Genomic DNA, 24,689 nt, shown 5'->3' with positions numbered 1-24,689 from the left:
CGCTGCCCTGCCCCGCCGGCAGTCACCGCCCCGGGGGCCGCCGGCCGCCCCTCACCCCTGCAGCCCCTCAGCCCCGCAGCTCCTCCCACCCCGCAACCGCCGCGCCTCGCGCCGTCCCACTACGGCGCGTCACAGGAGGACCCGCCCCACCCGGAGCGCGCTCTGTAGCCCACGCATGCGCTCTGCCCCTCACCGGACTCCGACTACTCCAGCGCCTCGGGGCAACCGGAAGTAGCGTATGGCTGGGGGCGGGGTCGCCGGCCGCGTGGGGCGGCTGAGGCGCGTGCCCTTAGTGCCGGGATGGAGGCGCAGCTGGAGGTGGTGGCGCAGATGGAGAACCTGGCGTTTGAGCCCGGCTCCGGCGTGCCGGGCGAGGAGAGGGCGCCGGCCGCTGAGGGGGCGCTGGGCGAGGAGAGGGCGCCGGCCGCTGAGGGGGCGCCGGGCGAGGAGCAGGCGGCGGGCACGGACGGGGTGCCGAACCCTCGGAGCCCCCGGGGAGGCAGTGGGGAAGATCAGGCCCCGCCGCCGCCGCCTTCGGGTCCCAGCAGGCTTCCTGCCGCAGCCCCCTCATCCGACTCGGACAGGTGGGTTTAGCACCGGGGCTGGGCTCCCCGCCGGTCGCTGTTTCCCCCCTGAGGCCTCTCAGGCGGCGGCACGTGTGGGCCCGCGGCTCAGCGCTCTGCGAGCCAGGTGTCCGAGCCCGCCCAGCTTCTGTGGCTTGCTTTCTCCTTCCCGTTAAATGTGGCATTTTCTGTTATATCTCACTAGGACTTTTATTGTTGAATTAATAAGCCTCCAAACCAGTGAGTATAAGAGCATGGGGTGTAATGAAAACGTGAGTTTGGTGGTGGTGGCCTGTAGAGCACCATGCTTCTTCATTGGGCCACCGTGACTGTTTGAAAGTCTTGTTTGACGTGGTCCTCACAGAGTGTTCATCCATCAGTTGTGGCAAGACACTTGCAGTGTTATTGCTGAAAAAATTCGAATGTAGGATTCAAGTTAAAGAGTCTGCAGATATATTAACTCATGCTCTGATGTTGGCATCTCAGCAGAAATGCTCATTCTACACCTGTATGTTTTTTATAAAAGGCTCTGTCTTCTACTTGCAGCTGTGCTTTAGTGTCCAGTACAGTTGGTGAAAGGTAACTTCGGTTAGCTGTGGGCTCTGTTTCAGTCTTAGAAGCCTGCACACTTCATCAGTTTCAGTGAGTTTCGTGTTTTCTTTTTGGGCTATTGCAGCAAGATGGGTATGTGCTCCTTCTAACTAGTGGCGGCTGAAATGAAGTCTAAGAATCTTAAAAAGAAGATAGTGAGCTGCATTTACAGTTAATGCATTAAAGCTTGACTTTAAAAATACTTTGTGTGCTCAGTTCAAATTTTTTCTAGAACATCATGAAGTGATGGAGAGCGAAATTCCTGATCTATGGCAGGGGCTTCACCTGGAGCCTTTTTTGCTTCCAGAATCTGTTATGCTGATGTTCAGATGAAGGCTAACGACAAAATTTCGATAGCTTTAACTTACTTAGCTGACTACATGTATCTCAAACTTTTTTCTTTCTTTCCTTTTTTTTTTCCCCTCCCTCCACTAATTGCTCTTTGGTAGTCTGACTCATTCTTTTCTTTCTGCTATGTTGATTTTGTTCCAAAAATTCCATATTTGGCTTTTTCAGAAGGTTTATTTGGAGAGGTGCTCTTATTTGTTGTCTTTCCTATCAGCATTTGTTGGGGGAAAAACAAGGAGCATCAACAGGTAATTGAAAGCCATTCATTTGCTTGTGAAGACAATATAATACCAAAAAATCTAGAAGGGAGTGGTTTTTGTATTTTATATATTGCTTTGTTTCTAAATGCTGCTTTCTTACTGACCAGGTAAGAAAGGATAGATGCAATTTTATGAAAGTTTGCTTGTCTTGGTGTATTTTTGTGTAAAGTTTGTAACATGGTTTTTCAGTCACCAAGATCAATTACTCCACGTTTGTTTCTTCCACCAACCTTTGACGAACTTTTGCTAAAAGGAACATGTTGACGTGAATAAGGACTGGTTTCTTGCTGTGCCTTTTGCCTGAAATATTAAGAGTCAGAGACAATAAACATCTCTTATGCATGTGCCAGTGAGAAAAATTAGTGATCTGTGTGAATATGTACTAGGGGAATTCAGACAGGCCATGAATTATGAAACTAGTCCCTTTTACCTGCAAAAATAGGAATTTTTTTTTTTACCTTCATAGTGTAAGATGCATTGCTTGGAATAAGTATTTTCTTGACTTTCACTTAGCTTTATGCTAATATTGGGATTGTACAAGAAGAATGATTGTGAACTATAGCATGTAGTTTAATGTATTGTCTTTGAAATTTTTTTGGTGCTCAGTTATGTCAAGTGATGTTCAAATGTGAGAATTTAAGTGGTGCATAGTTATTATGGTCCTAATTTGGCTGTATTTATCTAGGTGCTGTACCAAGGTGATCATCCTGTGACTCTAATGTCTCATTTCATTTGCAAACCAATGAAGTGTAGGTCCCAAACTGTGACTATTATGTATGTCTGATAGAGGGAGTTATGCAGGTGCTGGTCTTTTGCGTGGGGTACCCAGTGGGGGAAACTGGACTAGGTGAACTTAAAGAGGTGATTGCTCTTGTGCCACATGCCCCATTCAACAGTGAAACAGCAGGAACTCAAATGAGCCATTGTAGTTGTTAGCATTTGCTCTGAACTGCAGAAGAAGCTACTACTCTTCTGAGATTATTTTTTTTTTATCATCTTGTCCAGTGGTTTGTAGGTTCAGGAAAGATTGCTGCTCCTCCGTATACAAATGTATACGTTTAAGAAAAACATATCTGGTAGCCAAAGGTATTTGAGTTATGTATAATCTAGCCACTGTTCTTATCTGTAATGTGGAAGTCTGTATTTTAACTCCTGTATGTGTTTTATTCAGTGATACGGATTCAGATAGTTCATCAACTACATCCTCATCTTCATGTTCTTCTTCAACAATATCTGAAGATGATCATCCAAACGAGAAGGATAACAGATCTTACTGTGTTAAAACAAAAGATGAGTTGCCTATTGATGTAAGTACAATATGTTATCTTTTAAACCTTTTTCTAGTAAACTAACTTAAAATACTTTAAATGAATATATTTTTAAGTCATTTTTAAGTCAAAGAGACCTAGTGGTTGAATGTACGTTTTTGCACTAATTCAGACTTAGCACAGTTAATTACTGAAAAGTAAGACGTTTTAAGTTTATGAAGACCCCTCTGAAGTGAGGTTCACAACTTACTTTAGGTTCATATTTGTATAAAATCACAGTTGTAATTAATGAAAACAAAATTCTGGATAAAATTCTGGATATTTTAGTACATTTTTTGTTGTTTGTATATTGCAGGCTTTCATCATCCTTTCTCTATGTGAGAGACTTGAAGGTCTGATATGTCTTGCAGGCATATTTCAAATATGTTTAGCCTTGAGGTAAAAATTTCAAATGTTGTATTAAGCCTCCCAGAGGTTCAGATTGCATTGCCTCTACTCATTTAAGCAAAATTATTAGACTGATCGTAGAAGTGGGTTGTATTTTTTTTTTTATTCTGCCATTTATTTATTTATTTTGTTACAACACTGTTTTATGTATTGCAGGTCAGAACCTTGATTTGCATCAAGATACTGTCTTTTGGTTTTCATAAATAACATACTCATTAAGTACTGCTTCCCTTATTCCTCATTATCTCAAAATTAAGAGGTTTAAAGGAATGAGTTTTAGTAATTATCTGCTAACAGATTATTAGCTATGCATCATTTATAATGGCTTACAAATAGAATGATAACACTGTAATGTTAATTTACATTAATAGTATGTGTCTATCTGTTATTCTGTAGATTTCTCCCCTTCATAAAAAATGCTTTCTGGGATGAGAAACCAGTCTGGTGAAGGGTACAAGAGATTATTAGAGAGGTAGAGGAAAAAAAAAACCTCTGAAGAACAGATACGTCTGGCTACATTTACCTTTGCCTCAGCAGTCTTTAAGAGTGTATAATGGAGTGTTAGATGACTGGAAAGGCAGAGACATTGATGCGCCTTAGTAGTAGCAGCAGGAGATGAGAATATGTTGTTAAATCTTAAACTGTTGCTCTAGAGACACTTAGAGTAAAGAAAAGCTCTTAGGATATGCTTTTATCCCTGAAATTAATCAAAGATTGGGAAAGACACATAATGTATTCTGAAGGAGCAAAACATCAGAGCAATTCCTGCTTACGTACACTTTGTTTTGAAGGATGATTAATAGTAGAACCATTAAAAGTGCTTCTGTGACAACATTTTTTTTTTTTTTTACAGCACTGGACTTTTGAACGAAAATCCATGCTCAAATAGATGTGCTTAATAGGTTTTATTTACCTTTTGTCTCGATTTATTTAAAGAAAATTAATGTTAGTCTGAAAATGCTTTGTTGATTTGCTCTTCTGTCTCATTAGCTTACTAGCTTCAAGTCCAAGTGTTTCCAAAATATTGTCTGTCTTTTAAGTACTGGCCTGATTAATTTCATTGGTTCAGCAGAGCTATAGCTTTTTGCCAGTGATAGTTCTAGCAACTACATCATTTCCTGTATCTTTTACTAAGCCATTCTACAGTAATAGAATTAGTCTATGTAAAATGTTGTAGATTGCCTTATGTAAATTTGAGGGAATACAATTTGAAAATTAAAATATATCTGTTAAAAATGAAACTTGATGATTAGTCTTTTACCCCAAAGTCCCCAGGAATAGTTAACTTGTGAAGGTGTGTGTCAAAGATAAATACTTTCTTTAATATTTTATTTTAACTGGAATATGTGCTTAGGGGAAAAAAAACCTGCGCATACTAAGGAGTGTTGCTCTAGAAACATTTGCCAAGCACTTTTGTTAAGAGTGGTTATCAGGTGAAGTTTTGATAAGACAGGATGAGATTCTTCTATTGGAGAGGAATTTTGTTTCTGGTGATGGCCTTTAAAAGTGCAGTTCAGTGTTAAGATTTGTACTCTACCTCCAAATTCAGAAGATGTTGAATTTGAAGCTAATTCTTACTCTAGTTGTCCTTACCTTGGATTCCATATAGTCAATATTGAACTCACAGTAGTATAGTATATATATAGAAATCTTAGTTTGAGAAAGTTGGAAGTAGGTGATGAGGTCAGTGTTAATCAGCCTTTGATAGCAGGTTTTGATGCTTACATTTGAGGAAAAAGTTTAATTTGTTTTTGCAGCACTCATTTGTATATCTGAAGTTTAATGCTTTTTTTCAGAAGTGTTCTCTGTGATTATCCTCTTGTACCAAATACAACTTTAGCTAAAAGTTTTCTTTGTATAGGTTGTAGTGATCTTTACATCTTCAATAATGGTCTGAATCATGGCATAAATGGACAGAGACACCATTTTATCAAATCAGATTATACATACCTAGTGTATTTTATACTATTGTATCTCTTGCTATGTGCATTTTTCTTCTGTCATGTATTGAGTGTGGTTACAAGTTGTTGGATTTTTTTTTTGATTGTTGATTATCTAATTATTGTGTTGTACATTGAACTTAATTTATCTAATTTGAAAGTTCAAAAAAAAGAACCAAATGTCTATCAGTTGTTGGATTTCTCCAGTTAAATAAAATTTACTTCTACTTTAGTTGCAACAGAAATATGTAGAGTAGCATCTCGATAGAAAAGGTGTCTTCAGAAGTGACGTTTCCCCAAGATGAGTTGATTTAGAATTATTCTGAAAGAGACAAATCAAACTGGATCTTTTTATTGTCTTCAAAATGCTAGGAGGTTTTTCTGATTGTCAAATTTATGCAGCGACAAAGTGATGAATGTCTTAGTGTGAGGATATTATATTCTGAACATTGACTTGATCTTTTCAGGAACTGCCTCCTGTTGAAGACTTATCAATAATTTTGCCTGATGATGTTGAACTAAAGCTCTTTGGGACAGTTTCCAGCATCATTGAGCAGCTAGGTAGGCAAGATATGTTTGATTTATTTAAAATAATTTCTGTATATCTTTGCATTAATTGTGCACTTAACTGTTCCCTCAAAGTGCCAGTACTGCAGCAGTCTACTTCAGGGGGTAGTGGGCTGCTGAATGAGAACTCGGACTACCAGATGGCATTTGTGTTGAATTCCCTTTTAGTTGGCTTAATCTTCTAAAGATTAAGATACTGTAGCTGTTATGCATGTGTGTCTGTGTGACTTTCATCTTCTATTTTTTTTGTAAAAAAGCATTTTTTCACTGTGTATTAGGAACTTTGTATTAATTCCAGCAACAGTAAGATTGAACATTTGGAGTGTTTTAAGAAATATTCCAGTTGTACATGCTATAGAATTATCTCTGAAGATACAGAAGGTGTATAACTGAAAGCACAGGTACAGTACAGTGCATTGCTTGTCAATATATGAGGACAGGAAAAAGACTTGTTTCTCTAGCCAGTGTAGCAGTGCTTGCTGGGTAATTGGTATATTAGGTGTGTTCTTTTTTAATTTTTTTTTATTTATCCCACTTCTGGCACCTTGACCAAATACAAGCTGCCGGTGTCAGCACTCGTAGGACAGCATGACTAGCATGATTTATAAGTGCTGGAGGATAAGCTTAATGGGATTGAGACAGACAATGGCTGTAAGCGTAACTGCAGGCGATACGTGTTTAGGGATCTTTTCAGATCTACCTGGGACCTCAGTTTTTGATACATGAAATCAAAGTTTTACCGAAACGGATATTAATAAAGAATCCATAGTATGTTTGTATTTAAGCTTATTTCAAGTGTTCCATTCTGCTTGAACTGTTTTCAAAGCAATTTGCCTATGAAAATTAGAAATTAAGTTCAGTTTTGAAGTTAAAGTATATATGTTCAGTGGGGTACAAAAGAATTAAAGCAAATAACCTTTGCTATTAAATTTTCTTTTCTTATAAAAGACTCCAGGTAATACAGTTCCTTTACAGTATTTTTGTTATTGGTTTGGAGTTAGATTTAATTTCATTCATGTGCAGTAAGCTGATGTGAGAATGTGAAAGTAGCAATCTGGTCATCGTCCTTTTGTTCTACTTTGCCTTTTCTTGCTTATTGATAATAATGGGGACTTCAAGAAGGCTGTTTTCAGCTAAACTGGTATTTTGAAAATAAGAGAAACAGTTGAATCATGGTTTGCAATTATTCTTATTTTTGATCTAGTACTTGAATGTTTGAACAAAGCTGTTTTTAAAGACTTCAGTTTCGAAAACCGTCCTTAATTTCTAATCTTCCCTGGTGTGTATAACCTTTCCAAATCCTGTCGGTTTACTGATAGGTGAATTCTTGAGTCTGTATTCTACTTTATGTAACTGAAATATATGAAGTATTGAATTTAGGTTGGTTAGTGAAACTTAGAAATCAGACTAATAATCATACATGAAATACAGACTTAAGAACAGAATAAAACCCCACGATATCTGTGTTACTTTTCTGCTTTTACTACCTTGCTTTGTGACTTCCTCTTTCTACATGTTTTCCTTTCTTTTCAGTTCTTTTGGAAACAGGTGTCTGAGTGGCCTCAATTTCAATTGTTTTGTGGCCATATTAGGGACTCTGCCAGCTAATTGTGGGTTGGTTTTTGATTTTTGAAATAACTGATACCTGTGTATACCAGGTTTGTATCTAGTATGAGGAAGGTTGAGGTCTCATTTGGAAATCACAAATACTATTTTGGCACAACAGTCAGTATCCTGAATGTGTTCTGTTCCTTTGATGTATCAGAAATCTCTGCTGTTCTCTGATGAACTTGGAAACTTACAGGTATCACACACTGCAGATTGCAGTAAGTTGGCTATTCCATACTTTGAGGTGAATTTAAGGCTAGAACAGTGTAGGTTTGTGCTTGCTTCACACCAGCTGAAAGTATGATGACAGTACTTTCTGTGAACTTTAGTTTCTGCTCAGTGTATCAGAATTTAACAGAACTTTTTCTGTATTTTGCTTCAAGGTACTTAGAGAAGAGAAAAATTCACTATGTGGGTTGTAGCCTGGAAAGTAAACAGCTTTGATATATATGAGAAACCTGTCCTGGGACTGCACTTTGGGCCCTGGAAGAGTAGAAGCTGAGGATTTTGGGTGGGTTGGGGTAGGGGTAGCTTTAAGTCAGATGGGCTCTAGGTGGTAATGTGTCTCCTCAGTTTCATGGGACTGGCATGCCTTATGTTTTCAGAGTATTTTCCTTAGCCTGCTGGAAGACTGGGGGCTATATGTGATCAGTCCAGTTGTGGCATTGTCACACATTTGCTTGGCATGTTACAAGGGGTTTGCAGATTGAAATAGTAGCAATGCTGGAGTTTTAGCTTGATGTGATGTTTAAGCTTTAAGTCCTGTTATGTAAGTTTAGCAGTGATAATCTTGTTAGTTTTTGTTGGAATCTGAGTGACACTGAGTGCTTGAGTGACTTTATTTGATGATAGAGGGGCATTGAGAATGTTTAATTGAGCATTCTGTTGTTTTAGATGTTAGAAAAGATTACCTTCACAATTTTTGAGTGTAATGCTGCTAGGCCTCTGTATTGACAGCTTTAAGCATAATTCCTGCTGAATGTAAAGGAAGACCTGGTATTTCTGTAGACTAAAGGAAAATTTTGAAGTACAAAAAAAGAGAGTGAACAACTCTAAAGATTTCAGTAAAGAATAAGTTCTTTATATCTCTGAATATGGAAAACCTAAAAATGAAGTCGCCTGTATATCAAGTTATGTATTTAATGGGGGAATAACATGCTTTGGTGTCCATTTACAAGTGTGTTAAGTCTACTAAATGTTAAGATTTCATATTTTGAGCTACTAATTTGCTCTGACCACTCATACCATCATTAATCATGGATTAGGCCCAAATATAGCACTAGACTATTATATGACATTAAATTGCAGAAATGTATTTCAAATTGTGTATCTGCATACATAAATGACATAACCAGTTGCTACAGTGACTGGACTGCCAGGCATCTTTTGTGTTCTGGTCCGATTCTTATGACTTTCTAGGAGAAGCTGTAATGAATAGCCATCTCTATTCTTTTTTCCAAGAAGAATTTCATTTGGAATACTAAGAAGGCAGAATATACACATGCATCTACACTCAAAAAATCCCCAGCAAACAAAACAGGTTATTGCTGCTATGCACAAGAAATATCCTGGGTACATACAACAAGTATCTCATACATACGTATCTGAGACTTCTCTTTTGTACCTATCATCTGGTCTCGTTTCTTTCTCCACCCCAGAGAACAATAATTCTGTAAGCAAATGTAAATCTTACCACTCATGTGTCACTGGAGAAGGGGTTTATGATTACAAGTAGTTTTGTGCATGCACAAGAATTTTCAGGTTAAACTTTATGAACTTTAGTAGACAAATAATGGTGTGGTGTGTTAAGTTTCTCTGCAATTAACTACATACTGCTGTTGAAATGAAGTTCTAATTGATTTTTTTTTCCGTTTTAGTAATAATCGAATCACTGAGAGGCCTACCTCCAGTAAATGAGGAAAGCATAATTTTTAAAGAAGATCGTCAAGCAGCAGGAAAGGTGTGTGTAAAGCATAAACTCCTGTTATTCTAATATAAAATTCCATATATTCATTTATGTTCAACAAGTAGTGTTGAAGTTGACTAAATGAAATACAATGTTTCATTGATTTATATTTTTTCTGTGTGCTTTTTCTTCTTGCTATAGTCTCCTATGTTTTTAATCTCAAGAATTCCTAACCTGGAATTCATTGCATCCTTACAGAATTACAGTGTGTGATGAGTTTCTGCTATTTTATGAGAGTGCTTATGGAGAGGTAGAGGTTGCTTTCAGTTGTATGGTGTCTTGAATAACAAACAGGCTGTGCTCTTTTATTGCCAAGAGTTGGGGGCAAAGATGGGAGAAATTAGAGTCACGTTTCAGGAAAAGTGGGGAATGTTTACGTACCTGCCTTCTGCGCTTCCAGTTTAAGGCCAATGTGTGCTTTATGCAAGTATAACGAAGAATGCTTGCCAAGAGGGGTGTTGCATTGAATTTTGTATGCTTTGTGGCGAAGAAAAGCTGTTATCTGGAGTAGTTACTACTGTATCTTTGAATGCTAGATGTGAGCGAAACAAAAAAACACAGCCTGAAATTGTAGATGTTCTGTACAGCATCTCTGAATTCTCTGCTCCCCACAGAATTGGGAAACAGACAGGGGAACTGATGTAAAGGTGCCTTGTAAAGATGAACTTTGAGGAATAAATGATCAGGAGATTGTTCCAGGTGTAAGTTATTTGAAAGCATAATGGAGAAAGAAGAATAGATATTTGACAAAAGGAAGGATTACTAAGGTACAGGAAGCAGACAGTGAAAACAGTGCAGTTGGGTGGGCAAAGGCAACATCAATATGTGAGAACTTTTCCATGTTAAACAGTAGCTGGGGAAATACACTGTCAAACAAAATGTGGTAATATGACTAAAGCATGAAAGTAACTTTATTTGATGCTACATTTTGAAAATACATCAAACTTCTTAAATAAAAAGCATCTTAAAGCTTCATGGTTGTATATCATGAAATTAGTTACCTTCTCTTGGTGGTTTATTTAAACATTTTAATTTTGTGTTTCAGATATTTGAGATTTTTGGTCCTGTTTTACATCCCTTTTATGTGTTAAGATTTAACAGCTCTGAGCATATCAAAGCAAAAGGTATTAATGTGCGAGACAGCATGTATTTTGCTCCATCTGTAGAGGACTTCACCCAGTATATATTTGCAGAGAAACTGAAACAGTGAGTCTGACTTCTTTTCTAATCTGGTTATAATGTATTTTTTAATATAGCTAAAAATACTGTTGTAATAAAGAGGTTGTACTGTTTTACCTTTCAGAACAGTATAGAGTAGCTGTAAACTACAAGTATAATTACTAAAGATTAGTAACTTCTTATTCAATTTAATATATTAAGGTTTCTTTGTTTTCATGTTTTTGTGTTACCTGAAATATCATAACCAGAAAAAAAAAATCATTGATGCTTCCCTCCCCCACACCCTCTCACACACATACATGTACATAGGTTTTGCAAACTGAACTTTACAATTTTGTTGTTCTTCAGATTCTCATTTAGGTTCATAACTTATAATAAGCTTGTTTGAATTCTGAACAAGTTTGTATTTATTTACTATTTTTATTTCATGTTACAAGGCTAAAACTGAAATTTAATTACCAATAAATCTATTGTGCATTTGGTGAATGACAATTCCATGTGAAAATTACCTGCTGTAAATTTGGGAGAGGGGAGGGATTTGAGTGGCAGCGTAGTATGATGTTCAGAAACTTCTCAATAGTATTTGTGTATCCCAGTCTGACTGAGGAAATTAGCATGTATGAATATGACTTGTTGCCCTATAAGTGGAAGTGTATTCAAAGATACAGAATAAGAAATAAAGCATAATAAATGACTAGTAGACATTAGCATTCTAATTATTGATGAATAATTGTCTGAAATAACTATAGGTTAAAGTCCTTTGTCATACAAGCAGCTTAGTCTCTTTTTATTAGGATTAGTTCTCATCTGACTTGCAATTTTTTTCTGACTATAGCAAATAATATTGGTGTCTGCATTAGTTGCAATTCTGCTAGTATTCATATTGAATAACTTTTTTCTTTAGTCATGCATGTAGCCAGGCCTGCAGGAGTATTTTTTTTTTTCCTTTCTTCCTGTCCCATTTCTATGGAAGCCACAAGCGTATTTTTTTTCTTTTCAGTGAAGACCAAAATAGATCACTTGCTCACCCTACTGCTTGTTTGTTTTCCCGCAGCGTTTTGATGCCAGCTGGTCTTTGATTTGTGCCATTAAACTTTGTTGCTTAGCACAGTAACTGCACAGACTTTAATCATCTGCTTACTACATCAATAACTGTGTGCTGTACTCAGCATCTAAGACATGAAACTTATGTTTTAGTTTGTTACATGCTTTGCAAGTAGTTTTGGGAACTATTTGTCTTTTGGTAGTACTTTACTATCATACATGGTACAAAATTGAACACTAGGTAAGATGTTACACGCTTTTATGACTTACCAATGCAACTGAATGGTGCATCAAACACTGTTTCTTGCCCTGCATTAAAATGAGCAATGTGAACACCTGTGTGATCTGACGTAAACCATAATTTCTGAGTAATGTGACTTAAGCTACGTTTCACTGAAACAATATTTTATTTCTGAGTTCTGTCAGTAAAAGTTCTTAAACCTCTGTGAGGCAATTTGGCATTATTTGTTGAAGCTGCCTTTTCACAAAGTAGGTGTTACTGAAAAAGGATAAAAAATTTTGATTTCTGATCTGTGCTGTAATGTCTATATAAAGAAACCAAGATGACATAGACAGTAGCAAAGTTGAGCTTCAGTCAGTGCTTCACAAGAAGGCTTTTGGACCTTAGCAAATTGCAGATTTGATGACCAATGATTTTTATTTTCTGCTTTTTGTTAGTTTCTGTGCAGACCGGCTTGTGAAGTATTATAGACTTAAAGTTTTTAGAACTGCTATTCAAAACTGTGATGGTACTCTGAAAAGGAAAGGAATCAGAATTAAGATCTGAAAGAAACCTTAAGTTTGAAGCTTTTTCTGAAATCTGGCATGCAATCTGCTTGCATTGTACAAAGTTGCAGTGCTATGAATAAGCTTTATACTTGATAGCAAAATAAATGAAAGTGTAGTGTAAAACTTCTTGAATGCAAAATAATTTGTTGCTAAAAATAGATTTGTGTTGTATTGCATGAAACACAAAGTAATTCTAAAGAAGCTCATGTGTTTTCATGATTCCTCTGAGTCACCTTTTGTTAGACTTCCAGATCTTACAGTATCTGAGTTCAGAAATCAATAATCTTCTGCAAAGAACAAGATAGTAATTCTTTAACTATCTCAGGGCATGGAAGGTGTTTTGTGTTTTGCTAAAATGAGGAAGGCTGCTTTGGGAGAGTGAGATAAGCTGCCTGAAGAATGTAGAAGGTTTAAATTTTGCAGTCAATAGTACTATCTTTGCCTAATGACCACAGGTCTTAGAGTTTCTTGCATGCTCTGGTATTTCTGGCAGGCATGTATTGCCCCAAAATAACAAGATAAGGAGAAACAAAGAAGTTGGGTCATAATAGCAAAAAAAAAAAAAAAAAAGTGTTACTCTTAATTATTGCATAGATAGAAAGTTTTCTGCAGCTGAGAAATTGTTCATATAGAGCCGTTATCTTCCTTTCCTCTCTGTAACATTTCTTTTCTAATTGAACTTTAAAATAGCTTGCATGATAATATGATTTACTAACCCCTTGGTTATTAGAGCACTGAGTGAAGACTTCTCACACTGACATATTGCTGGTTTTAACTATATTGTTCTATTTTGCAAGTAAGAATTTTCAGTATTGCATTATTTTATATAGTTTGTCTACATAGATAAGGATTGTGTCTTGACATTACAGACCAAAATATATTAAATTTGTGAGCAGCGTAGAAAAACTCTCCACAGACTTTAACAGCATAATTTAAATTTGTTGCTAATCAAAGAAATGACTTGACTTTTTAGGAAGTTCTTAAAATGGTGGGTGAAGTAAATGATACCACTTCAAATTAATTTTGGTGCTTGTCAGGCAAGACAATTGAGTTTTTGCTTCCTTAAATGTCTTTTACTGTGCTTTTTAATATTTACAACAAAATAGAATATGAAACCTAATTATATAACACTGTATTACAGAGTTGTAAGCCAAGTTTAGAGGGTGGTTTTTTCCAAATTTACTTTGCTATAGACATACTTAAAGCCTGCGTCATACTAGACTAGTTCATTGTCCTTTTTTAACTAGAGATACGTGTTCTGAAACCAGAAGAATGAGAAACCTTATGACTGTGGTCAGCAGTTAGCCAGCGTAAGAAAGTTGCAATGAACTACCTCAATTCAGGTTCAAAGCAATTTAGGTTCAAAAGAATGTGGTGAGAGAATATTGACCAAAGCTTAATATTAGCTGTGTGAAATGTTCAGTCTTCATGCCAAGTAGGAAGATTTTTTTCAAGTGGCATATGTAGTGGAGTCCTAAGTTGACACATACATTACTATTCACTTAAAAACATTTTAAAAACAAATAAGTCTTTTAAAACAGGCAGCTTCTTGATACCTTGAAGAAAGTGTTACCCTATTTGCTGCAGTACACTTCTTGCAGATTATTTGTAACCTGGAATATTTGCTAGTAGGTGACTCGAGACATTTCATAGCCTCTGTACACCTTCTTCCTTCATCTTGATCATCTAATTTGTGTTGGTTTTGTTTTTCTTTTAGGGAAAAAGGTTCAGATGCATCTTGGAAGAATGACCAAGAACCACCACCTGAAGTAACTATAGGGGTTTTTTTTGCTTATTGTTTTTTGATTACATAAGATATATGTAGAAAAACTTATGTGCAGAGTAACTAATTAGCTTATTTTTTTATGCAGACAAGAGTTGGATGTACCTCTTCATTGAAAAGAAGGTCATGCTTTTCTTAGGCCTCACAGTCAGTGTAGAGAGTACTAGCTGTCTTTTTCTACTTGCTTTTTGCAATTGGGAAAATGTGTATCTTTAGTTCCTCTAGTCCTTCAAGAGCATGTTTGGCAACCTGAGTGTTCAACTTTGAGTAGCAGTGCTTTTACCTTGCCTAATAGTTTTGCTTCTGCCAGGGAGTTTCTGTCCTTGCTGTTTTTTCACTGCAGCTTTGTCTTTTGCCTTGCCACAAGCAATTGTTTGCCTTTAAAGGCCTGCTAGTACTCTGCAAACTGTACTAGTTGGGTGTTTAAGCTGTCTACTCTGTTAGATTAACTTGACACCTCCTCTGTTGCATTCTTTGAATGTCGTCTTAGTAAAGTTTCCCCACTGTTTCCTATTATAAAACGCTAGTTTCATGAGAGGAGATGAGCTTCTTCCATACAAAGGTAGTCATACAGGATCATGTAGAAGTGAGAGCTCCTCACAACCATTGACATAATTTACTATAGGATCTGTAAAGATTTCTTCAATGACATCTAGGCTTCCTGTCCAGTGCTCCTTTACTCCACTTCTCTACTTTTCATGACTGTTCTTTTCTTCAGTGAGAATTGCAAAGCTGGTAGTTTTATTGAGGTGTTTTCATGAGATTTGTTTTCTAGCTCAACACTTGAGTCACTTTTCCTTGCAATGTCTACTTTATCTTATCCAAAATAGCTGAAATTCCTAGAAGCCTTCTATCTACTATAGTATCCTAAAGATACCTCTCTATCTGCTTGTTTTGAATCTTCCAAAAGCTTGCATGCTTAGCATAGTTCTAAGCTATGTAGTATGTGCTTCTTACTCTGTAATTAAGTAGGAAGGATGTTTTTTGTAGGAAAGGTGATTTTTGTGGCTTGGTTTTCTTTTTAGTGTTCTAACCAATTTTTAGAATAGAATGGACTATTCCAGTTGGAAGGGACCTACAACAACCATCTAGTCCAACTGCCTGACCAGTTCAGGGCTGAAGAAAAGCTAAAGCATGTTGTTAAGGGCATTGTCCAAATGCCTCAAACACTGACAGGCTTGGGGCATTGACCACCTCTCTAGGAAGCCTGTTCCAGTGTTTGACCACCCTCTCGGTAAAGAAATGCTTCCTAATGTCTAGTCTGAACCTCCCCTGGTGCAGCTTTGAACCATTCCCATGGGTCCTGCTGCTGGATCCCAGGCAGAAGAGCTCAGCACCTCCCTCTCCGCTTCCCCTTCTCAGGAAGCCGTAGAGAGCCACGAGGTTGCCTGTCGGCCTCCTTTTCTCCAAACTAGGCAAGTCCGAAGTCCTCAGCTGCTCCTCATAGGACATGCCTGCCAGCCCTTCAACAAGCTTTATTGCCCTCCTCTGGATGCATTCAGGGACCTTCGCATCCTTCTTAAATTGTGGGACCCAGAACTGCACACAGCACTCACGGTGAGACCGCACCAACAGTGAATACAGTGGGACAATCACCTCTCTTGACTGGCTGGTGATGCTGTGTTTGACGCACCCCAGGATGCGGGTTACCCTCTTGGCTGTCGGGGCACGCTGCTGACTCGTACTGAGCTGCTGTCGACCAGCACCCCCAGATCCCTTTCTGCAGGGCTGCTCCCTAGCCACTCCTCCCCTTGTGTATACTTGTGCCAGTGTTATTCTGTCCCAGGTGCAGAATCCAGGATTTTGACTTGTTAAATTTCATCCTATTAATCATAGCCCAGTGCTCCAATCTATCTACATCTCTCTGCAAGGCATCTTCTCCCTCAAGAGACTCAACAGTACCTCTCGGATTGATACCATCAGCAAACTTGCTAAGGGTGCATTCAAATCCTTCATCCAGATCATTGATAAATGCATTGAACAGAACTGCCCCTAGAATTGAACCCTGAGGGGCACTGCTGGTGACCAGTTGCCAGCCAGATGTAGCCCCATTCACTACAACCCTCTAAGCTCTGCCCTTCAGCCAGTTCTTCACCCAACACACCATGAACCCACTCATCCCACAGTTGGGTAACTTGTCTGGAAGGATGCTGTGAGAGACAGTATCAATTTTTGCATTCATAGTCCTTATCCCAGGCCAGTTGTGGCTTGAAGGAGAGATGCTGTGACATGGGCTTTTCTGTGCTTGAAGATAGGTCCTGTAATGATGTATCGATCTGTCAACCCAGAATGTTGCTTTTTCCAGTATGATGAGGATGATGTATTTAGAATTACCTTTTTTTTTTTCTTCCCACAAACAGAACTGAGCTGGGCAGTGTTAACTTCTCTCAAAGAATGCTTGTCTGTCAGTTCTGACTGTAAATTGCCTTCCTTTCTTGGGGAGACATCACTCACAGAGAATCATCATTTGAGAATTAGAAGTGTTGCATAGAATTGGACTGTAGGTATGTGATCAATAGAGCTTTGAAAGACTGTGTGTACTTAGAACCTTCTGGCTAGTTTTAGCTTTTTTTCATTGAACGATTTTCTAGTGATGATGATACAAAACGTGCTTATTGGCTAATGGTGAGCTTTTTTGTTTTAGTCATATTTTTAAAGCTGTTCAGGAGATAAGCCTGTAAATGTGTAATTTGAATTTGTAGGAACCTAAGTAACTTTGAAATTTGGCTAAATACAGTAAAGTCTTCTGCAGATATAGATTAATTCCTTTTTCCAAAGTTGGTAATTTTTTAAAATAATTTTTCTTAATTTTAATTATGATACAGTTATCTTCAGGTTAGAATCTGGAAGTACAGGGGGAACTTCAAGTTTAGTGTACTTCACTATGGGAAGGAAGGAAGCTTGAATGAAATGATGGCAAGGATGGGCAAATGATTGCTTTTTATGACACCTTTGTTTCCATGTCTGTTCTGACTTTGTGATATGTCTGCTCTGTTTTGGAGAAAACACCACATCTAACATCTTGTAATCCTTAATTAGAATAATCTGTGGATAGTTCTAGCAGTTAGTTTACACTAAGATATCCAAAATGTGACAGCTGATGAGCTGATAGAAAGTAGCTTTTGCTGTGAAGGTAATAGCTGCCTACAAGGGTGCAGATTAAATTTTGTGCTACTGATGCTTGAAATTGTCTCTTACAGCCAGACTTTTTTAGAGCCCTCAGCTGGCAGCTGGTTCTGTAATTTTTCTGGCCAGCTCCCACAGTAAACTGTGCAGTTGCTGGATTCAGTTCTTTCTGTGATACTATGAAGCTTTATTTTTTGTATGAATGTTAAATTAATCCATTAGGTCTTTTATGCTTCCTACTTTAAGGTATATGGTTAAGTGTTCCTTTTGACAGGCTTATAATTAGGCCAGCTTAACTGTAGACTCAGCAATATAATCTGTCTCGGCCTTGTCATTGGGGCCGTAGGATGGCAAAGCGTGATGCGTATGCTGCAAGGATAGCAGGAGGAGGTAACTGCAATTTCCTTGTGAGGCAGCTTTTATGGAGTGTCACATGGAAGTTAGCTAGCAATAGAAGGTACCTGTTTGTTACTTCTGGAGGATGGCATATTGAAGTCCTAAGAAGAAGCAGGAGTAAGTGAAAGATTTTACTTCGAGTTATATATCATCTTGTATTTCCATATGGCTTTTTTCGAGTAAGAATATAATACAGTTATGTAGAAGAGAAAATAGTTGTATTCAGAAGTAACTGTGATGTGGCTTTTAAAAAACACTTTCAGTGCAGTGTTTTTGAGATGTGTGCTCTTTCCATACTGTCGCGATAACGTCAGTAAGCAGAAAAAAATGTTCCTTTCAGAATTGGGAAGCGGGAGGGGGGAACCCTACCCCTCTAAATCATATGAGTGAGCTGTTTTTCAGGGAACTAGTTATGCTGACAAACTTCTTACCTGTCACTAACAACTTTTCCTCATTCTAAATGTAAGCTAGGATTCTAAAGGTAGCAACACCTTGTGTAACAGGAACAAAATCTTGCAGTGGCATTGAGTCTGTTGTAGATTACAACATTCTCCAAAGCTGAAAATTCTTTTGGAATAATACTGCTATTGCAAGTTTAACAGGAACAGTGTTACTAAATATACTACGGAAAATTCCAGTTTAGACTAGAGATATTTTTTTAATGTAGTGTAACTGTGCTGAGTTAAAATTAATTTAGTAACAAATACTTAATTTTTAAAAAAATCTGTATCTTTATTCACCTAGTCTACAGTTTGCCTGTTGAAAGCTTTTTCTTGGCAATAACTAGCCAGCTCCCTCAGGGATTCCTTCAGTTACTGCTGTAGTACTCTTTTCCCTCTTAGTTTTGTTAAGAACCAGCTAAATTCCTTGTCTATTAGGGCTTCTTCTTGGGAAGAGTGAAGTAGAATCCTTGGTAGACTTTCCATTGAATTATCTGCATCTTCCTGATGTCTTCACTGCTGTTTTTGGCAGTAAGCTGTGCAAGATACACATGTAAAATGATTTGTGAGTGTTTGCATCTTTTATATGCTGTGCAATAGGTGAATTTTTTTTCTTACTAACATTTAGGCAATCGAAAATTTCTGTTTAGTACTTGAATGTTCAGGAAAATTAGAAGGAATAACTGAGAATTGTATAATTGTCTTAAGAGACATTTGTGGAGTGTTAAGTTATTGTGTTGAGAAGCCAGCTAAACACGATAGCTCTTTGAATGCAAAATAAGAAGGTACAGCTTTAATATTCTTCTGAGCTGACTACAGGATGGATTATTTTCTAAATAATGATGTATTGCTAGAACTGAAGTTCTCTGCAGTCTTCACATGGCTTCGTTCTCCTTTTTTTTTAATTTGTTTTTTATTTTAACCAGGCCTTGGATTTCAGTGATGATGAAAAAGAGAGAGAGGCAAAACAGAAAAAAAAGAAGCCTCAAAATCAAGGAAGGAAGAAACTCAAATCAGAAACAAATGCATCAAGTGAGTGAATGCTATGGGAGAATGCTTTTATCTGTTAAACGGAGTTTGAAATACAGAATGGTATCTGTCTTTGTTATTGTGCTTTCATACAGTTAATCAATATTTCTGTGCTTCTCAAAGCTGTATTCATGAATTTGTAGGTATATTCCTTAATTTTTAAAAGGATGAAAGGTTTTTTTCCATTAAATTGGGAGGGAAGTAGTACAGGAGCAGGACAGTTGTCAGAGGGGTTCAAAGGCTCTTACGCCAGTGTCAGCTGACACACCGAGGGTATAGAACACATGCCACCTTTTAGAGTTCAGAGCTTGCGTGTTGCAGGAGTTATTGGGGCCCAAGTTCAGCTTAAGCCTTTAGGTGCAGGGAGAAGATTGAGGAAGGCCATGTGCAATTTTTGGAAACCCGTTTGGGTGACACTTGGTGAGAAGACACAAGTCTTAGATGGAGAATTTATTCCTCTGTCTGAAAAGGAAGATCTTCCTCACTCCTTTAGAATAACAAGTGGTCCACTTGTGTAGACCACTGAAAACCTTTGTGTTTACCTAACACAGTCATTAGATAAACCTATAGTACTTTAATAAACTATGTATAGTTTTTCGTAATATACACAGCCTTCTTCACCTTCCTTTCTCCTGATACTGACAGATCTGTTCCAGGTATATGCTTGAAGCTGTGCTCTGTTTGCAATAACCAGGTTTTCCTATCTGTCGTCTCTCATGCTTCTCTACTGACAAAAGTTTTTGATTTTTGGTTGAGTAATTTAAATTGCATCCCTCTTCCTGTGTTCTCACTGGTCTGCTTGTGTTGCATGCTTTTTGTACCACTCCCTTTAACTACTACTGACTCTTAACCCCTCCCCTCTTCTACTGCTTACATATCAGGTCTTTGACTAACTCCTTCTGTGAGTTTGCTTTTCCTTTGTAAAGCTGCTAGACATTGTAACCCACTGAACCGCTTTTCTCTTGATCTGGGAAGTCAGTTAACTGTCCTGTTAACCCTTTTACTCTGTACTGTACGTACCTCCCTTGCACCCTTTACATAAAGCTGTGGTCTTTCTTGGATTGGCTTTTGTCCTATGGTTTTCACAGTCCTCCCTTAAGGGAAGGATCTGAATCATGCCATACTTTCCCTTCATTGCTGATGGTTATTTTCTCTCCTGGTTTCTCCATATCTAGCATAGGGCATGTTTTCTACCATCTCCTTATTCTGCCAGCTTATTGCAGACCTGCCTTTGCCTAGGGCTTGCTGAGGCTGTTACTGAACTGTATTCCATAATGGAGAACACAAAGGGAGGAACTGTCTCAATCTGTGAAAGGAGTATGGGTTATGTTTTGCTGTGTTTTTTCCGTAAATAACATGGCATAAATTAACATTGTGTCCAATTTAGTTTGACTATTGAATTCAACAATGAGGATGTCTGGGAAACTGAGGCACAAACTCAGTCTCAGCTGGAGTTTTGCTTGGTTGCATCCTTATAAAACTCTTGAGTATATTAAAATTGGCTCATTGTGATATAGTCTTTGACAGGAGAAGAAAGAACAAAAGTATTCAGTCAAGTACTTTCACTTTAGTGCTTCTGAGAGGCCTGCATGCACCAAAGGAGTCTAAAGTCCTAATCCCCTATGAAAATGAGTAGGAATTGTGGTATCCAACTACCTTTCCAGACTCAGCTTTTCAAAGGTGAAAATGGTTCTGTGTAGTCTAGTGCCAAGGATTAGGTCCACATAGGTTCTTAAAATTCAGTGATTTTATGCGGTGTTTATGTCCCTAAATACCTTTTGCTTCTAGCCCTAAAATCCTTTAGAGATCATGTTTCAGTTTAAATTCTACAGCCTTTTGAATATCTTAGCAGCTATTTGGAACATTTTTAATGTTCCATTAATACTCTTACGATATTTATATAAAGTGGCAGTACATTTGTTACGAAACTTATATATATGCTTACAGTGACCTGTACAGGGAAAAAATCATCTTTGAAAGATGAATGCTGAAAGCTAATTGGGTAAAGGTACAGGCTGCCTTTTTTCTGATAATTTATTAATTTGAGTTTGAATAAATTCTTGTACTGTGTCCGTGCTGTAATACCAAGCCAGGTCTGAAACCTGTATACCACTTTAGTGCAATACAGTGTTAATTTATCTTCAGTTTTAAAATGTGTTGCTTTTAAATCTTGTTTTAAACCAAAGCTTCCAAAATACTCACAGTTTGAGTGTTCCTGTGATTCGTTAATACAAATGAAAATGCCTGGAGGGAAGGAAAGTGAAATTTATTTTTTAATGACTGAATTTGCAACCCTTAGGATCATCCTTTCTATATGACTGTAGTAAATCAAGATGAGTTACTAAACAGTAGACTTGCCAATATTATTTTGTTGTTTATGTATTATTTTTCAGTATTATTTGTTGATAAGATTACTTTTCAAATTTCCTTGACTTCAGCTTGAAAGATTTGTGAGGATTAAACTTAATCTTTCCAAAAATAATATTAAAACTGCATGTTTTGATGTTTTTGGTTTTTTATTAAGGTGAGAATAAAGGACTTCATCAGTCAATGCAACACCCCACTTCAAGTTACGCAAGGGGGTACCGTGGCAGAGGGTTCTCCAGGGATCCATTTCCTCCTCCATCAGGCCCTCCAGGTTTTTTGAGGCCACAAGCAAGACCGCAACAGCTGTACTCTTCAGACAACAGAATACATCAGGAATCTCCAGTGTTTCCACAGCCTCATAGAAAAGAAAATCCGATGATGCAACAGTATCCCTTTCCTCCTCCAATTTTTGGTTCTGTTAATGACATGCATCAATTCCACCTTCCGCCTTCAAATCTGAATATGATTTGGACAGGCCCGAACACGTACAACTCATCATATCCATTTTTACCGCCTCCACCTCCACCGCCGCCACCTCCACCTCCTCCAGATAGCCATCCTTCTCAGTTCAGGCCTTACTAAGTTTCCATAAATGCGTATACAGAGAACTGCAGTTTAAAGAGAGGAAGAACAGGCTGCCAGGACTGTATTCCCTTATTTTGGAGTTGCTTCATTTTTCTGCAATGATAGAACAAATGTGGAGTCTGATGCTTTGTGGGACATCCATAGAAAAATATTTTTTTTTATATGTTTTCTGTTTCAAAAAAGAAAACTGTATGATGAAAATAACTGAATATTAAATAATGGTTTATTTTTATATCTACTAGTTTGGGATGATAAATAAAAACTTTTTGGAGACTGCTATTTAGTGGTAGAAATCTATTTTGTAATAAATTTAAGAGTTTATGTAACTACTCTCTAACAGTGATGAGGATATGTTGCATAGATGCTATTTCAGTGTTTTTTAGCGTGGTTGCATATTGCCACACTAAACCATTTTTCTCAGTTTCTGCAAATTTTGAAATCTATTTGCATGGAAACTTAAAAATCTGACACCTAAATTTTAAGCTAGGTTTTATATTATTTATATATGGTATAAACTCCTGTTACTCAGCTTCTAATATTTTAGTTTCATATTAACTAAAAGACTGAAGCCTGGATCTTTTGGCTGGAGTAGCTAGACCAGAATTTAGACCAGCAGCTGAATTACTCTGTCATATTTAGTGGCAATAGCTATAGACGATCAACCGATTAGACATTTTGCAGTTAATTTTAGGATGTAAAACTGCATGGTATAGGGAAATGAAAAACCAGCATAACTTCTCTAGCTTGTCTTTGCTCCTTGTGCAGAAATGCTCATAGATACGTATGGTAGAGTATTCTGTCAGGGAGGAAAAAATATACCATTTCAGAACACTTGTTTAAATTTGTATCCAAAATGCAGGTAGTACTAGATTGCTCTTTGGTTGTCTTTAAAGTCAAAACTGTCTCTTCTGAAATTATGAGGTTCATCAACTCTCCCAGCTTATTTCTAGGAGGGGGGTGGAAATGTCAACTAAAGACAGCCTGGAACAACCTCCACCTGTCCAAAGGGTCAGTCCTACAGTTGCATCTCCTTTGTCTCTGTGGAAGTGTCTATGACCAACTAGAATGGAAAACTTAGACTGCATGAAGACTTTAAAAAGGGGGGTGGGGGGGAAGTGGGGCGGAGACATCTTAAAGATGATTTTTTCCACTAAAAATCATTACTATCTGTAATGATTTTTGAATCATTAACAATACAATCACTTTGAACCATTGAACAGAACTGATAGAAATGTGCAGTATGTATATGTATTCTCAAACTGATATTGGTCTCATTACTTTGGATATGTATTGAAAGGCAACATCTGCAGATGTTGCTTAGTCTTTAATTTCAAATAACTTCAGAATGAAGAAAAAATGTAATGCACAGAGGGAGGGACCATCTTGTCAAGATGCTGCTACCGTGAATTAGAATTTAATTTCAGTCATCCAAAGTTTCCTATAATATATTTAAGTAATTATTTTCTAATACATCTAAACCTACTATTTCATAGGTGTGCAACTGAGAAGGTTGTCTAGATCTCAGATTGTATGGAAAAGAGGTATGTACAGTGGCAACAAACTCTATTTCAGAACCATAACATTCCAGACACTAATCTTTACTCGGTTCTTGATTCTTGCAGATTTTTTTTTTCCCCCCAGTAAAAAGAATGTCCAATTCTAGTCTGTTGCAAATGTTTAATGTTTGGGGAAAAGGAGAAGGGGGAGAATGTCTGTCTAAGCTGTAGCCCAGCTATTACCATTGCTGGTGATGGGCCACTGGTGTGGGGTAAGCTCAGTACAGCCTCGTGACTGAACCTCAGCAGGTTGGCTTTGTCTAAGCTTCCCTTGACTCACCTGGAGCTTGCTTTCTACTTGGTTTAGCTATAACAGCAATTTGTTAATGAGCAGCTGGGTATGATTAATTTGTTTTACATGTACTTTTTTTTTCCTATGGTATATACATAGATTTTTATATAGACAGCAGGAGCAAGTAGGTATTCTGTATAGAGTGACGTATTGATGCCTTTGATGGGATAAGGTAGTGTAGAGGAAGAGAGACCTGACATGATAATGGCAGCCTTAAGTGGCAGTGCAAGATGCAGTGTAGAACAGCACCTGGCATGTCAAGACACAGGGCATGGGTGGGCTCTAGACAAATTTTAAGTATAAAAGGGAGAGAAAGTATATAACATAAAATGCACCACATACAGTAAAACCAGATGTAGTTGTGAACAGGCAGACAGCTGAAGAAAGAGCAAAATATTACAAGTGTGATATCAAACACAAAAGTGATCCAAGTCGATTATAGAGTAAGGAGGAAGAAATCATCAACGTCATGCTCGGATTTGGGATGCTGATGACTTGCCATATGTCCCTGGCACAAATGGATGCCATCAGCCTCGAGATCCAAA

At 37.7% G+C, this 24,689-nt stretch overlaps 1 protein-coding gene across 1 annotated transcript; it reads left to right on the top strand.

Moving 5' to 3' along the window:
- Positions 1–230: 230 nt before the first annotated feature.
- NAF1 (nuclear assembly factor 1 ribonucleoprotein) lies at positions 231–22,611 on the top strand. Its single transcript, XM_010313241.2, has 8 exons — positions 231–584; positions 2,934–3,069; positions 5,885–5,978; positions 9,470–9,552; positions 10,604–10,764; positions 14,288–14,339; positions 19,242–19,347; positions 21,869–22,611. The coding sequence occupies exons 1-8, from the start codon at positions 301–303 to the stop codon at positions 22,291–22,293; spliced, it is 1,341 nt and encodes a 446-aa protein (XP_010311543.2). The 5' UTR covers positions 231–300; the 3' UTR covers positions 22,294–22,611.
- The last annotated feature ends 2,078 nt before the right edge of the window (positions 22,612–24,689 follow it).

The sequence above is a fragment of the Balearica regulorum genome, chromosome 4, assembly GCF_011004875.1.
Source record: "Balearica regulorum gibbericeps isolate bBalReg1 chromosome 4, bBalReg1.pri, whole genome shotgun sequence".
In the NCBI taxonomy this organism is placed as follows: Eukaryota; Metazoa; Chordata; class Aves; order Gruiformes; family Gruidae; genus Balearica; species Balearica regulorum.
The sequence above is the reverse complement of the archived record's forward strand: the minus strand, read 5'-3'. Positions and strand labels throughout refer to the sequence as shown.